We start from the raw sequence: 13,606 nt of genomic DNA on the forward strand, positions 1-13,606 counted from the left end.
GACGGGGTTTCACCATGTTGACCAGGATGGTCTTGATCTCTTGACCTCGTGATCCACCCGCCTTGGCCTCCCAAAGTGCTGGGATTACAGGCTTGAGCCACCGCGCCCGGCCTGACAGCCTTGTTAATATCTTCACCACTCCCAACTTACCTCATGCTCTCACCTTCCTGAACGCCCCACCATTCTCCAAACAACTTAGATACTTTCAAGCTGTGTACATTCTCTTCCCTCTGCCTGAAATACTTCTTCCCTCTCACTGTCCAACTGAAGTTCTACTCACCTGTCAAGATGCAGTTAAGAGGTGATCTTCTTCATGACTCCCTCTTTAGGAAGCATTCACTGTGTATCCCTCTACTCACTGCTCACTTCTCCATGAACCCAACACTTATTAAATGTTCCTTTGCTACAGAACCTACTTTGTTACATTGATCTACAATGTGTCTGTCTCCCCAACGATTTTGTGCGCTCCTTGAGGACAAGGTATGAGTGCAACGTATCTCCGTATTCCAGAGGTCAAGACAAAGTCTGCCTGGGAAAATGCCTGCTGAGTGAATGAAATTTTTGAAGGAATGAAGGAATTTAGGGAAGGAAGGAAGGAAGGAAGGATTAGCAAGTGGAGGAAAAGTAAGGAAATAAACAAATGAGACATTAGTAGGTGAGTGAACAAATAACAATTGAGTGAACGAAGAGAATACTTGAGTAAATGAATGAAAGAATAACAAATGTATAGATGAATGAGTGGGTCAAAGAATGAATTAAGAATAAATGGCTTAACTGAGTAAATAAACAGATGAATCTATCAATGATTTAACTAATGCATGGAAGAATTTCTAAGTAACTTTATGAGTGAAAGAATGCATAAATGAGTGAATTAACTGATGCATGGAAGAATGAATAAATGAGTAAGGAAATGAGTAAATCAATGCATGGAAGAATGAGTATAGATGGTCAATGCATAGAAGAATGAGTGAATGAACAGATGAACAAAGGAGGGAAAGAGTGAATGAATCATTGCAGAAAGACATAAATGAATAAAAGAGTTAGTGAGTTCTTCCATGAACTAACCAATGCATAAAAGAGTGAATGAATGAGGCAGGGTGCGGTGGCTCACGCCTGTAATTCCAGCACTTTGGGAGTCCGAGGCGGGCGAATCACAAGGTCAAGAGATAAAGACCATCCTGACCAACATGGTGAAACCTCATCTCTACTAAAAATACAAAAATTAGCTTGGTGTGGTGGCACAAGCCTGTAGTCCCAGCTACTTGGGAGGCTGAGGCAGGAGAATTGCCTGAACCCAGGATGCGGATGTTGCAGTGAGCCGAGATCATGCCATTGCACTCCAGCCTGGCAACAGAAACTCCCGTGTCAAAAAAAAAAAAAGGGATGAATGAATGAACAGATGAACAAGGAAGTGAACTAGTGATGAAATCATGGCAGGCAGACATGAATGAATGAGTTCATGAGTGGGTAAGTGAATTACCCAATATGTAAATGAATGATCAAAAGTCCCCAACAAGCCTTTCAGCAGCTTCCCCACAGCCTGACTTCTCAGCTCTTGCTCTGCCTTCCAGTGGGCACAGCCCAGGACTCACCAGATAATGATGCCCACCAGCCTCATAATAGCCTCATTGAGGCTGTCGAAGAAGTCCCTGAGGACTCGGCCCTTGTGTTTCATGCCACCGATAACCAGCCCAAAGGCCACGGAGAAGACCACGAGGCCCAGGGCGTTGATGCCATTGGCGGAGCCAGGCACAGGTACAGTCTCCTCAAAGCTCAGCACCTCCTGCAGGGTGCCCAAGGCCCGAGTGACATTTTCCAGGAGGCTGGTTCCATTCTCCACTGAGAATGGAGGAGGCATGGAGGCACCCGGCTCAGACCCGTTCTCTGTCCTCACGATGGTCCTGGTTACCACCCTCGTGCTGTACTGCGTCTTGAACTGAAATAGAGAGAGATCGGGCCCATACTCAGTTCAGCAGATGCATCAGAATCACCTGGAGAAATTCCTTGAGATCACCCATTTCCAGCTCCCACACCCTGGAAGGCCTTATCCAGCAGATCTGAATGAGTGAATGAATGATTTGAACAATGCATGGAAGACTGATTAAATGCATCAGTAAACCCATTATGAAAAATAGTATGGAGGTTCCTCAAAAAATTAAAAATAGAAACTACCATAGGACCCAGCAATCCCACTGCTGGATATATATCCTAAAGAAATGAAATCAGTATCTCAGAGAGATATCTGCACTCCCATGTTTATTGCAGCACCATTTGCAATAGCCAAGATATGAAATCAACCTCAGTGTCCATCAACAAATGAATGGATACAGAACATGTGGTATACATATACAATGAAATACTATTCAGCCTTGAAAAAGGAGGAGATCCTGTCATTTTTGACAACAGGGTTGAACCTGAAAAACACTGTGCTATCTGAAATAAGCCAGGCACAGAAAGGCAAATATTGCGTGCTCTCACTTATATGTGGAATTTACAACAGCTGGACTCACAGAAGCAGAAAATAGAATAGTGATTACCAGGGACTGGGGCCAGGGACACTGGGGAGATGTTGGTCAAAAGACACAAAATTTCAGCTAGAAAAGAGGAATAACTTTAAGAGCTATATTATACAAAATGGTGACTATAGCTAATAACAATGTAGTGTGTATTTGAAAATCACCAAAAGGGTAGATTTCAAGTGTTTTTATCTCAAAAAACGATATGTGTATAAGATCACTGATATGTTAATAAGCTTGATTGAGTCATTCCACAATGCAGACATATTTCAAAATGTCATAACTCATAAATATATATAATTTTTGTGTCAATTTAAAAATAAGTACGTTAAAAAATTTTTTTTGAAGGATAAGTGACCAAATAGATGAATGAGAGAGTGAACAAGCAATGTGTGGAAGAAGTCATATAGATCCTGAATTTTTCACAAGTTCCCTGGGCAATGCTTAACAAGAGTTGAGGGGCTCTCCAAGACTCAACCATCTACGGCCAAAATTTCTGGAATCTCTGCAGCAGCCTTGGTGCTTCCTCTAGTCCTGTGCTCAGGAAGTCCCTGGCCTAAGTCCTTTTTTTCCCCCTTTTTTTGAGATGAGATCTTGCTCTTTCACCCAGGTTGGAGTGCAGTGGTGTGATCACAGCACACTGGAGTCTTGATCTCCTGGGTCCAAGCAATCCTCCCACATGAGTCTCCCAAAGAGCTGAGATGGGTGTGCCCAGCTAATTTTTTTCTTTTTTCTTTTTTGTAAAGACAGAGGGTCTCACTCTGTTGCCCAGGCTGGTCTTGAACTTTTGGCTTCAAGTGATCCTCCTGCCTTGGCCTCCCTTAGTGCTGGGATTACAAGCCTAAGCCACCACGCCTGGGCCTAAGACCTTCTTATCCCTCCCAGATCACCATGGAAAATACATTCTTTCTCCTAGACTCCTCAAGAACTCCTGCCCCTTTCTCTGTCAGGCCCTTCCTCCCACCTCTTGCCCTTGGACCATGCCCTCAGCCCCAAGCTCCTGCCACCCTCTGAATCTCCTTGATCAAACTGTGTACTTCCCCCTGACCTGTTTGAAGCAGGCCTCCACAAGGTTCGGTGGAAACATATTTCTGCAGAAAAACATCAGAAGGAAAGTGGTTAGACTGTGGAAGGGTGTCTAGGGTGATAACAGTAATACTAACACCAAGAACAATAATGATGGCAGCCAGCGTATGAATGCTTCTTCTATATCCGGCACTGAGCAAGTATCTTACTATCATCTAATTTAAACACTAAATAACCCTAGACATGAGTGCTATTTGATGTCCCCATTTCACATAGAAAGAAACCAAAGCCCAGAGAATTCATGTAAGCTACCCAGAGCCACAGAGCTGCTAAGAGGCGCAGACAGACCTCAAATCCAGGTCTGAGTACTTGGCAGAAGCCTACATCACCTCAAGGACTTTAATTCAAACACACGTGTGTCAGTGTTGCCTCAAAAAACCACAGAAAACTCCCAAACTCTTTTAGCTTTAGGTTTCCCCTTGGTCAGTGATTAAGGTAGAACCATGGCTATCCTTGATTCTGGCTGGCAAAAATCTCGCTGCTGTAATTAAAACAGGTGGTATCAGATACCATCTTACCCCAGCTAGACCAGCCATTATTAAAAACTCAAAAAACTACAGATGTTGGCATGGATGTGGGGAAAGGGAAACATTCATACACTCTGGTGGGAATGTAAATTAGTACAACCTCTATGGAAAACAGTATGGAGATTTCTTAAAGAACTAAAAGTAGATGAACCATTCCACCCAGCGATCCCACTACTGGGTATCTACTCAAAGGAAAAGAAGTCACTATATCAAAAAGACACCTGCACACATATGTTTATCACAGTATAATTTACAGTTGCAAAGAAATGGAACCAACCTAAGAACCCATTAACTGATGCGTGTATAGAGAACATATGACATATGTGTTCTAATGCTCTCCCTCCCCTTGTCCCCCACCGCCCGACAGTCCCCGATGTGTGATGTTCCCCTCCCTGTGTCCATGTTTTCTCATTGTTCAACTAGGACACATGAATACTACTCGGCCATGAAAAAGAATGAAATAGGCCAGGTGCAGTGGCTCACACCTGTAATCCCAGCACATTGGGAGGCCGAGGTGGGTGGATCACTTGAGGCCAGGAGTTTGATAGGAAGTCTCCACCCCAAAGAGGACATGGGTCATATGTTACGTGCAACTTTGTTCAGTATGCATGCATCAGAACCACCTCCATTAATATTCATAGCGCCTCCTGCAAACTATTGAATATGGATGTTTAGCCAACCCATTCAGCATGAAGCTCCTCCTTTAACCCCTCCTCCTTAGAAGGGCCTGTCTCTGGTCTTGACCGGATGCATGCTTCCCAGTCTGCAGGATGGCCGCTTTGCAGGCTATAACCCTTTACAATCAATAAAGTCTCCTTTTCAAATGTGCATATTGTGTTTTTTCGGGTTGGCACACCTGATCAGGTCCATGAAGGCATCAGCTGTGGGGATGGTCTCGATCCGGCCCTCCCGGTGCAGCCCCTCCTTGGAGCCCTTCCCTGGATGGATGATGGTGACCATGAGGATTCCAATGAAGACCGCGATGATGGTGGTCACCATGTAGTACACAGCTGCCCGCATCCCCATCCGCCCCGTGGCCTTGTTGTCCAGGGACGCCATACCTGCAGGACAGATGATGCAGCCCCCACAGTTCCATGCATACCCAATGCCAGGTCTCCTAGCCATCCATTCCACCCTCCCCATCTCACCAGCTCAACAGCCATTCCACCAAGCATCCCTTTTCTTACAGCCCACCCCAGAACCCACCCATTACCCATTCACCCACACCATCTTCCTACTGCTATTCTATTTTCCAAATACACACCCTCACACTTCACCCCAACCCTTATCCCAAGCAACACTCCACTACCCTACTACCTTCCCTCTTCTCCAAGCCAACCTTTTCCACCCTTTCACCCCATCCTCTATGGACTCTTGTTTTGTATCATAACCTAACTTTCTTTCTTTATTTTTTGAGACAGAGTCTCCTTCTGTCACCCTGGCTGGAGTGCAGTGTTACAATCTTGGCTCACTGCAACCTCCGTTTCCAGGTTCAAGTGATTCTCCTGCCTCAGCCTCCCAAGTAGCTGGGATTACAGGTGCCCGCTGCCATGCCTAGCTAATTTTTGTGTTTTTAGTAGAGACCGGGTTTCACCATGTTGGCGAGGCTGGTCTGGAACTCCTGACCTCAGGTGATCCACCTGCCTCAGCCTCCCACAGTGCTGGGATTACAGGCATGAGCCATCACACCCAGCCCATGACCTAACTTTCATTCCACTTGCCATTCCCACTATTCATCCCAAAGTCACACTTTCCTCCAACCCACCTCACTGCATGCCATGTGTGTCACATGTTCTTGCTGTTCCACTCCCACACCCTTTCCCAAGCCAATAGGCTGATCCTTCAGCCCCAAGAGCACTGGCTACAAATAGCTCAGGCTGTCCCCTTCTGCTGAGAATTGCCGTCAGTAAATTTGCCTTGTCCACAAAAACCCCAGAAGAGACCTATGGCCAGTGAATAACTCTGCAGGGATTCATACTGGCCAGCTCCTTTGACTCAGGTGGCAGCAGAGCTGGGGAGGGGTTCAATTCTGTGATTCTGCTTATACTCCAGAGCTCCCCATAGATTAGGCTGAGAGGCCAGCCTTCTTCTGAAACCCACATCTTTGTTTCACTGGTTTCCCAGCCCTGCACCCCCTCTTTCCTCACTTCCTTGTGAGTTTCTCTTGAGAGCTATCCCACAATAAATCACTACCTGTGCAGATATCCCATCTCAGTCAGGCTCTGCTTCCAGGAAACCCAACCTAAGAAATCATTTCTTCATGCATTTTTCTTCTTCCCCATCCCCAAATCCAGTGACTGGCAAGATGCTACTCATGCCAAATTTGGCCCTCTGCCTACTTTTGTAAATAAAGTTTTATTGGAACACAACCATGCCCATTTGTTCACATGTTGTCTATGACTGCTTTTGAGCTACGATGGCGGAATTGAGTATAAATGACCCTTGAACAACATGGGTTTGAACGGTTCGAGTACACTTATGCATGGATTTTCTTCTGCCTCTGCCATCCCTGAGACAGCAAGACCTTCTCTTCCTCCTCCTCAGCCTATTCAGCATGAAGACAATGGGGATGAAGATCTTCATGATGATTCACTTCCACTCAATTAATAGTAAATAAAATTTCTCTTCCTTTTTTTTTTTTGAGACAGAGTCTCACTCTATCTCCAGGCTGGAGTGCAGTGGTGCAATCTCGGCTCACTGCAATCTCCGCCTCCAGGCGTTCAAGTGATTCTTCTGCCTCAGCTGCTCGAGTAGCTGGGAGTACAGGTGCACACCACCATGCCTGGGTAATTTTTTGTATTTTAGTAGAGATGGGGTTTCACCATGTTGGCCAGGATAGTCTTAATCTCTTGACCTCATGATCTGCCCACCTCGGCCTCCCAAAGTGCTGGGATTACAGGTGTGAGTCACTGCACCCGGCCCCCCTTATCATTTTTTAATAGACAGGATCTCACCCTGTTGCCCAGGCTAGAGTGCAGTGTTGCCATCATAGCTCACTGCAGCCTCAAACTCCTGGGTTCAGGTGATCCTCCTGCCTTAGCCTCTTCAGTAGCTAGGACTATAGGCATGTGTCACCACGGCCTGCTGATTTTTTACATTTTTTGTAGAGATGGAGTCTCACCGTGTTGCCCAGGCTGGTCTGGGACTCGTGGGCTCAAGCAATCTTCCCATCTCAGCCTCCCAAAAGCACTGGGATTAGAGGCATAAGCCACCTCACCTGGCCTGATTTTCTTAATAACATTCTATTCTCTACCTTACTGTATTTTAAGAATATAGTATATAACACATACAGCATACAAAATATGAGTTAGTCTGCTGTTTATGCTATCTGTAGGGCTTCCAGTCAATAGTAGGCTATTAGTAGTTAAGCTTTTGGGGAGTCAAAAGTTACATGCGATTTTTGACTGTGTGGGGGTTGGCGTCCCTAACACCCAAATTGTTCAAGAGTCAACTCTAGTTGCAAAAGAAACCATATGGCCCTTGAAGTTGAAAATGTTTACTATCCAGCCCTCTAGAACAAAACTTTGTGGACCCCTGCATAAGTCAACTATACTCCCACTTCCATCCCACCTTCTGCCCACTAATCTTCACCACATCTCACACACCTTCCACACCTTAATCTACACCCTACTCTCTGCACATCCACACCATAGCCCAGCCACCCTACCTAGATGCCCCTCCAATACGTTCTCTCACCTCTGAGTGATACTGAGCCCCTTGCAGGCTGGCATTTTACCTCCAAGGAAAAGTACAGGAAGCCAACTGAGATAAGTGGTGTGGGTCATATGGGGTCTGAAACCTGGGACTGATCAGGACCTGGACTTTGTTTTGCCAAGGACCCTGGACCAGACAGCTTCCATGTTTGAGGCTCAGCATGAAGGAGGTGGTCCCATGCTCAGGATAGCCTTGGCTCTGGGTTCAAGCTTAGGCTCTGGATGGGTCTTGGAGGCCAACCCTGGCCTGGGCTCTCTCACCTGTGACCAGGCTGGAGACAATGAGAGGCAGCACCAGCATCTGCAGCATCCTCATGAGAAGCTCTCCAGGAAAAGAGAAGTACTTGATCTGGCGGTAGGTGAGCTGATAGGGGCGCAGGGCAAAGGCCAGGCTGACCCCTAGGGGCAAAAGAAGGGGTCCATGGAGCGGTCTGGGTCACTCAGCCCCAGACACTGTCCATCCATCCCAAGAAGGGTAGGGTAAGGGGAGGAGTGAGAGGGATAAATACCCTATGAGTGTATGCATTTGTGTGTGCACTGATGTGTGCATACCTTGTAGAAATGTATGTATTTATGGGTAGCCATATTGATATTGTGTAAATACATGTCCATGTCTGTGTAAATATAAATGTGTAAATGTATATGTGTGTATATATCAAGAATATGTGACAGTAGACGTTCACTTGTGACCATGTACAGGAATCTGTATACATGGCATATACACATAAATATGCACATGTATGTTCCTGGACATATATAGGTGCGACGTGTGTATATGTTACTATTTTCAAACATGGGAGTGTATGTGTTTTAAGCTCATAAGTGTGTGCATGTGTGCTCAGGAGAATGCATGTGGACATGTGAATGTGTTTATAAGTTCCAATATACATGAGCAAGTTTGCTTGTAAGTTTCTGTGTTTGCACCTGTAAGCTCCGTGCATGCATAGTAAAGTGTGTTTGTACAGTGTATATGTATATATGTGAGTGTGTGTATACACACGGATATGCATGTAACGTTGTGTGCACACATAGCTGTGTTTGCACATGTGTGTATCCATCTGTATGTTGTGTCTTTATGTGGTGTTGAGGGTGGCTGGTGGGACTGAGACGTGTGTGCAGGTGAGAATGAGGGGGTGGGACAAAGAGATGTGTAAGGGCCAGTAATTTCCCTGATGTCCCCGCCCTCCAGGAGGCAGAGCTCACCGATGACCACGGCGCTGACCGTCAGCAGGATGAAGGCGTTTCGGCGCAGGAAGCGCAGCACGTGCTCGCGGGTCATGGTCTGCAGGCGCAGGCGCGTGCGCAGTGCTCTCTGCTGCAGGCTTTCCTGCAGCCGCTGCAGCCAACCCACCCGGCCCAGCCGCTGGCCGCTCTCCCGCAGGAACAGGCTGTTGCCATGGCTGCTCATGGTCTATCTGCGGGAAACAGAGAAGCCTGGGGCTGGTGAGGGCCAGGACAGAAGGCAGGCGTGGGCAGATGGGGAAGGCTGGGAAGGTTGATGGGCGCTTTCTGAGGACTCTCAGAAGGCGGGGGTGGCTGGGTGTGTTGGCTCACGCCTATAATTCCAGCACTTTGGGAGGCGGAGGCAGGGGGATCACTTGAGCCCAAGAGTTCAAGACTGGCCTGGGCAACATAATGAGACCCTGTTTCTAAAAATTTTGACATAGCTGCGGGTGGTAATCCCAGTTCTTTGGGAGGTTGAGGCAGGAGGATCACTTGAACCCAAGAGTTCAAGATTGCAGAGAGCTATGATCTTCCTAGCCTGGGCAAGATAATGAGACCTCCACCCCTCTAAAAAAGCACAAAGGCCAGGCACAGTGGCCCACACTTGTAATCCCAACACTTTATAAGGCCAAGGCAGGAGGATTGCTTGAGACCAGAAGTTTGAGGCTGCAGTGAGCTATGATCGCACCACTGCACTCCTTCCTGGATGACAGAGCACAGCCCTGTCTCTAGGAACAACAAATGAATAAAAATAAATTTTTAAAAAAGAAAGTGGGAGGGGGAAGGTCAGTCTGTTGGGATGTGTCCGTCCTAGGACACCTGAGAGACTGCCTGGGGTTCCAAGGTCAGGTCTTGGCAGTAAAATGTTAAGTCTCCAGAATCATTCCTAGGAATGGCTGGGAAGAGGAGAAAACCACAAATTAATGGACGTTTTTGACATTCCCTGACTCCAGCCCACTCTTAATTCACTGATTTCATCACAAGCCTCTGGGGGCTGCCCCAGCGGCTCAAAGGAAACTAACAAGCCTTTGTTAAGTGCCAACTGCATACAGAGCTGTAGACAAAGCACCTGGAGGCTAGTTCCCCAAATTAAGACACTTTCGTGTCCAGCATGGAGGCTTTCCACAAGGACACAATCAGCAGGTGCCTGGCAAACCGCAGGTGCCCAGTAAATGCAGCTACTCTGCCAGAATGCCCAGGTGAGCAACATGGAGGTGGGGAGTCCCTTGGGAAAGAAATGATAATGATTCTTGGCCATAGTGTGATGTTCATGAGCCCCTCTGGGGTGGCAGGCACTGTACTGATGTTTCACAGACTGCAGACTTTTGTGCTTCCTCTTTATCTTTGGCTATATCCATGTGTCCTTATTCACTTATCTAAAAACCTGTACCAAACCAGGCATGGTGGCTCAGGCCTGTAATTTCAGCACTTTCGGAGGCTGAGGCAGGCAGATCACCTGAGGTCAGGAGTTCGAGACCAGCCTGGCCAACATGGTGAAACCTGTCTCTACTAAAAATACAAAAATTAGCTGGATATGGTGGCGGGTGCCTGTAGTCCCAGCTACCCCAGAAGCTGAGGCAGGAGAATCACTTGAACCCGGGATATGGAGGTTGCAGTGAGCCAAGATTGCACCACTGCACCCCAGCCTGGGTGACAGAGCCAGACTTTGTCTCAAAAAGAAAGAAAGAAAGAAATGAAAACATTTCTGTGAGTCCCTAAAAGCACTGTGTGCTATAGATGCTATACCTCCTAACCTACACTGTTGTCATAACCAAGAAAGGGCGGTGCCCTTGTTCCAGGGATACTGAGAATTCTGTTCTTCCTTCTAGACCCACTCTCAGGCTCCCTCTCCCACTGGTTCTCTTTCGATCTGTCCAGGGGAAAGGACAACAGTATGGTGATTTCTCAAATAACTAAAAATAGAACTACCATCCATCCAGAAATCTCCCTACTGAGTCTCCACTCCAAGGAAAACAAATCATTGTTTCAGTTTTCTTTTTATCAGAAGGATATCTGCACTGATATGTTTCATCACAGCATTATTTGCAATGGCCTGGATGTGGAATCAACCTAAGTGTCCAGGAATGGATGATTAAAGAAAATGTGATGTAGATAAGTATAGTATATTACATTATAGGTAAATCAATCTGTATCACATTTATATCAATATCACATTTTCTTGCTACATTGTTGCTTATATTATTTTATTTATGTTTCATGATGTATATAATGAAATACTGATCAGCCATAATAAAGAATGAAATGTAACACCCATGGAACTGGAGGCCATTCTCTTAAGCGGAAATAATTCAGAAGCAAAGTTTAATACCACGTTTACTTATAAATGGGAGCTAAATGTTGTGTATACAAGGACACAGAGTGGAATAACAGACACTGGAGACTGGAAAGAAAGGGTGGAAGGGTGAGACGGGGCTGGGAGACACCAAATTACTCAGTAGGTACAGTGCACACAATTAGAGTGATGTTTACAGTATAAGCCCAGACATCGCCGCCATGCGATCTATGCATGTATCAAAACTACCCTTGTACCCTCTACATGTATACAACATTCTTTTTTTTTTCTTTTTTTTTTTTTTTTGAGGCTGGAGTGCACCGGCACAATCTGGACTCACTGCAACCTCCACCTCCCGAGAATCGTTCAAGCGATTCTCCTGCCTCAGCCTCCCGAATAACTGGGATTACAGGCGCCCACCACCACACCTGGCTAATTTTTGTATTTTTAGTAGAGATGGGGTTTCATCACATTGGCCAGGCTGGTCTCAAACTCCTGACTTCCGGTGATCTGCCTGCCTTGGCCTCCCAAAGTGCTGGGATTACAGGCATGAGCCACTGTGCCTGGCCACAAAATTCTATTAAAGACAGCAGGAGAATGGAGGGCGGGAAGAGATGGAGATGGAGTGTTTATTCTTCTACCTCCCAGCTCCCTGTGCCAGGCCACTATTTGGCTGCTGTGTTCCTCTACCTAAGGCCACTGCTCCCATAGGGCAGTCCTCCGGCATAACCTCTAATCTCCTTGGGTCCTCTTCTCTGCTCATATCTTCATAAATACTCTGAACATAAATCCTTTTTACTTCTCCCTTTGGAATCTGCTGTCTGTTCCCCTAGCAATACACCAGATTCATCTGACTCAGAAAGAAAACCTCTCTAAATCAAAGAAAGACACTAAATATTGTATCTTATACTGGACTCTACCTGTTTGGTTTGCCTGGGATTGTCACACCTATAAAGAGAATTTGTTCACCTCTCCCATCTACTTCTTCTTCTTCTTTTTTTTTTTTTTTTTTTTTTTTTTTTTTTTTTTTTTTTTTTTTTTTTGCGTTTTTAGTAGAGACAGGGTTTCATCACGTTGGCCAGGCTAGTCTCAAACTCCTGACCTCAGGTGATCCACCTGCCTCGGCCTCCCAAAGTTCTGGGATTACAGTCATAGCCACAGTACCCTGCCGTCCCTGCCCCTCCGCCCATCTACTTTCTAAGGGATCAAGTCTCCCTGATATCTTTTCTCACCCCCAACAGTATCTGAATTCAACCAGGTCGAGCTGGGAGTTTCTTGGAGGTCTTGGTTTTACCAGTATGTAGGTTCCTGGGCCTTTTTTTTTTTTCCTGCCACTGGCTTTTCTGGGATCTTCCTTGCCCTCCTCCACTCCCTACCATATCCAAAGGATGGGACATCTACCCTGGATTTCCAGAGCCTACGTCCTCTAGATCTAATCCAAATTCCAAATGCCAAGCCCCACTTAGGATCCTGCTCCAAGTGGATCCGTCTCCTGAAACCACAATGCTGCTTCTCACCTTGCTGTGAAAAAAAAAAACCCACAGAGAGTGAACCACAAGACTACAGAGGGAATGTACAATCCCTCCCTCTCCTCTGGGATATTATGTTTCCAGGCACTAAGCCATAGCAGGAAGTTGTCTGTGGATCCCAAGAGAGATAATTCACCTAAGATCTGAACAGTCAGGAAAACTCCAGAGCCTAGAGTTTTGTCTGGTTCCTTTCTCTTCCTTACAAGACATAGTATGGTATTGACAAACCATGGTCTGCTAGCCAATTTCAGCCCACTGCTTGTTTCTGTAAATAAAGTTTTATTGGCGCGCACATCTACACTCATTCATTGTCTACAGCTGCTTTCAAGCTACAAAACCTGAGTTGAGTTGTTAGAACAGAGACTGTACCAGCCACAAAGCTGAGAATATCTCCTCTTGGGCCATTTGCTGAAAATAATTGCTGACCCCTAGAGAAGAACAGACAATACTTAGCATCTGTGGGCCAGACACAGTGGCTTATGCCTGCAATCCCAACACTTTGGGAGGTGAAGGCCGGAGGACTGCTTGAGTCCAGGAGTTCATGACAAGCCTGGGCAATGTAACCAGACCCCATCTCTTAAAAAAAAAATTAGCCAGGCATGGTGGCCCGTGCCTGTAGTCCTAGCTACTCAGGAAGCTAAAGCAGGAGGCTCACTTGAACCCAGGAGTCTGAGGCTGCAATGAGCTATGATCACGCCACTGCACTCCAACTTGGGTG

At 46.3% G+C, this 13,606-nt stretch overlaps 1 protein-coding gene across 1 annotated transcript in view; it reads right to left on the reverse strand.

The window, feature by feature from the left end:
* Nucleotides 1-13,606, reverse strand: part of SLC1A6 (solute carrier family 1 member 6) — a 24,854-nt gene that overhangs the window by 9,144 nt on the left and 2,104 nt on the right. Inside the window, exons 2-6 of the mRNA XM_017520285.2 lie at nt 9,046-9,257; nt 8,104-8,241; nt 4,986-5,190; nt 3,565-3,607; nt 1,593-1,936 (exon numbers count right to left, since the gene is read on the reverse strand). Coding sequence (XP_017375774.1) covers nt 1,593-1,936; nt 3,565-3,607; nt 4,986-5,190; nt 8,104-8,241; nt 9,046-9,250 — 935 coding nt within the window. The 5' untranslated portion in view covers nt 9,251-9,257. The remainder of the gene's footprint in view (nt 1-1,592; nt 1,937-3,564; nt 3,608-4,985; nt 5,191-8,103; nt 8,242-9,045; nt 9,258-13,606) is intronic.

The sequence above is a fragment of the Cebus imitator genome, unplaced genomic scaffold (assembly GCF_001604975.1).
Source record: "Cebus imitator isolate Cc_AM_T3 unplaced genomic scaffold, Cebus_imitator-1.0 Scaffold819, whole genome shotgun sequence".
Taxonomy (NCBI): domain Eukaryota; kingdom Metazoa; phylum Chordata; class Mammalia; order Primates; family Cebidae; genus Cebus; species Cebus imitator.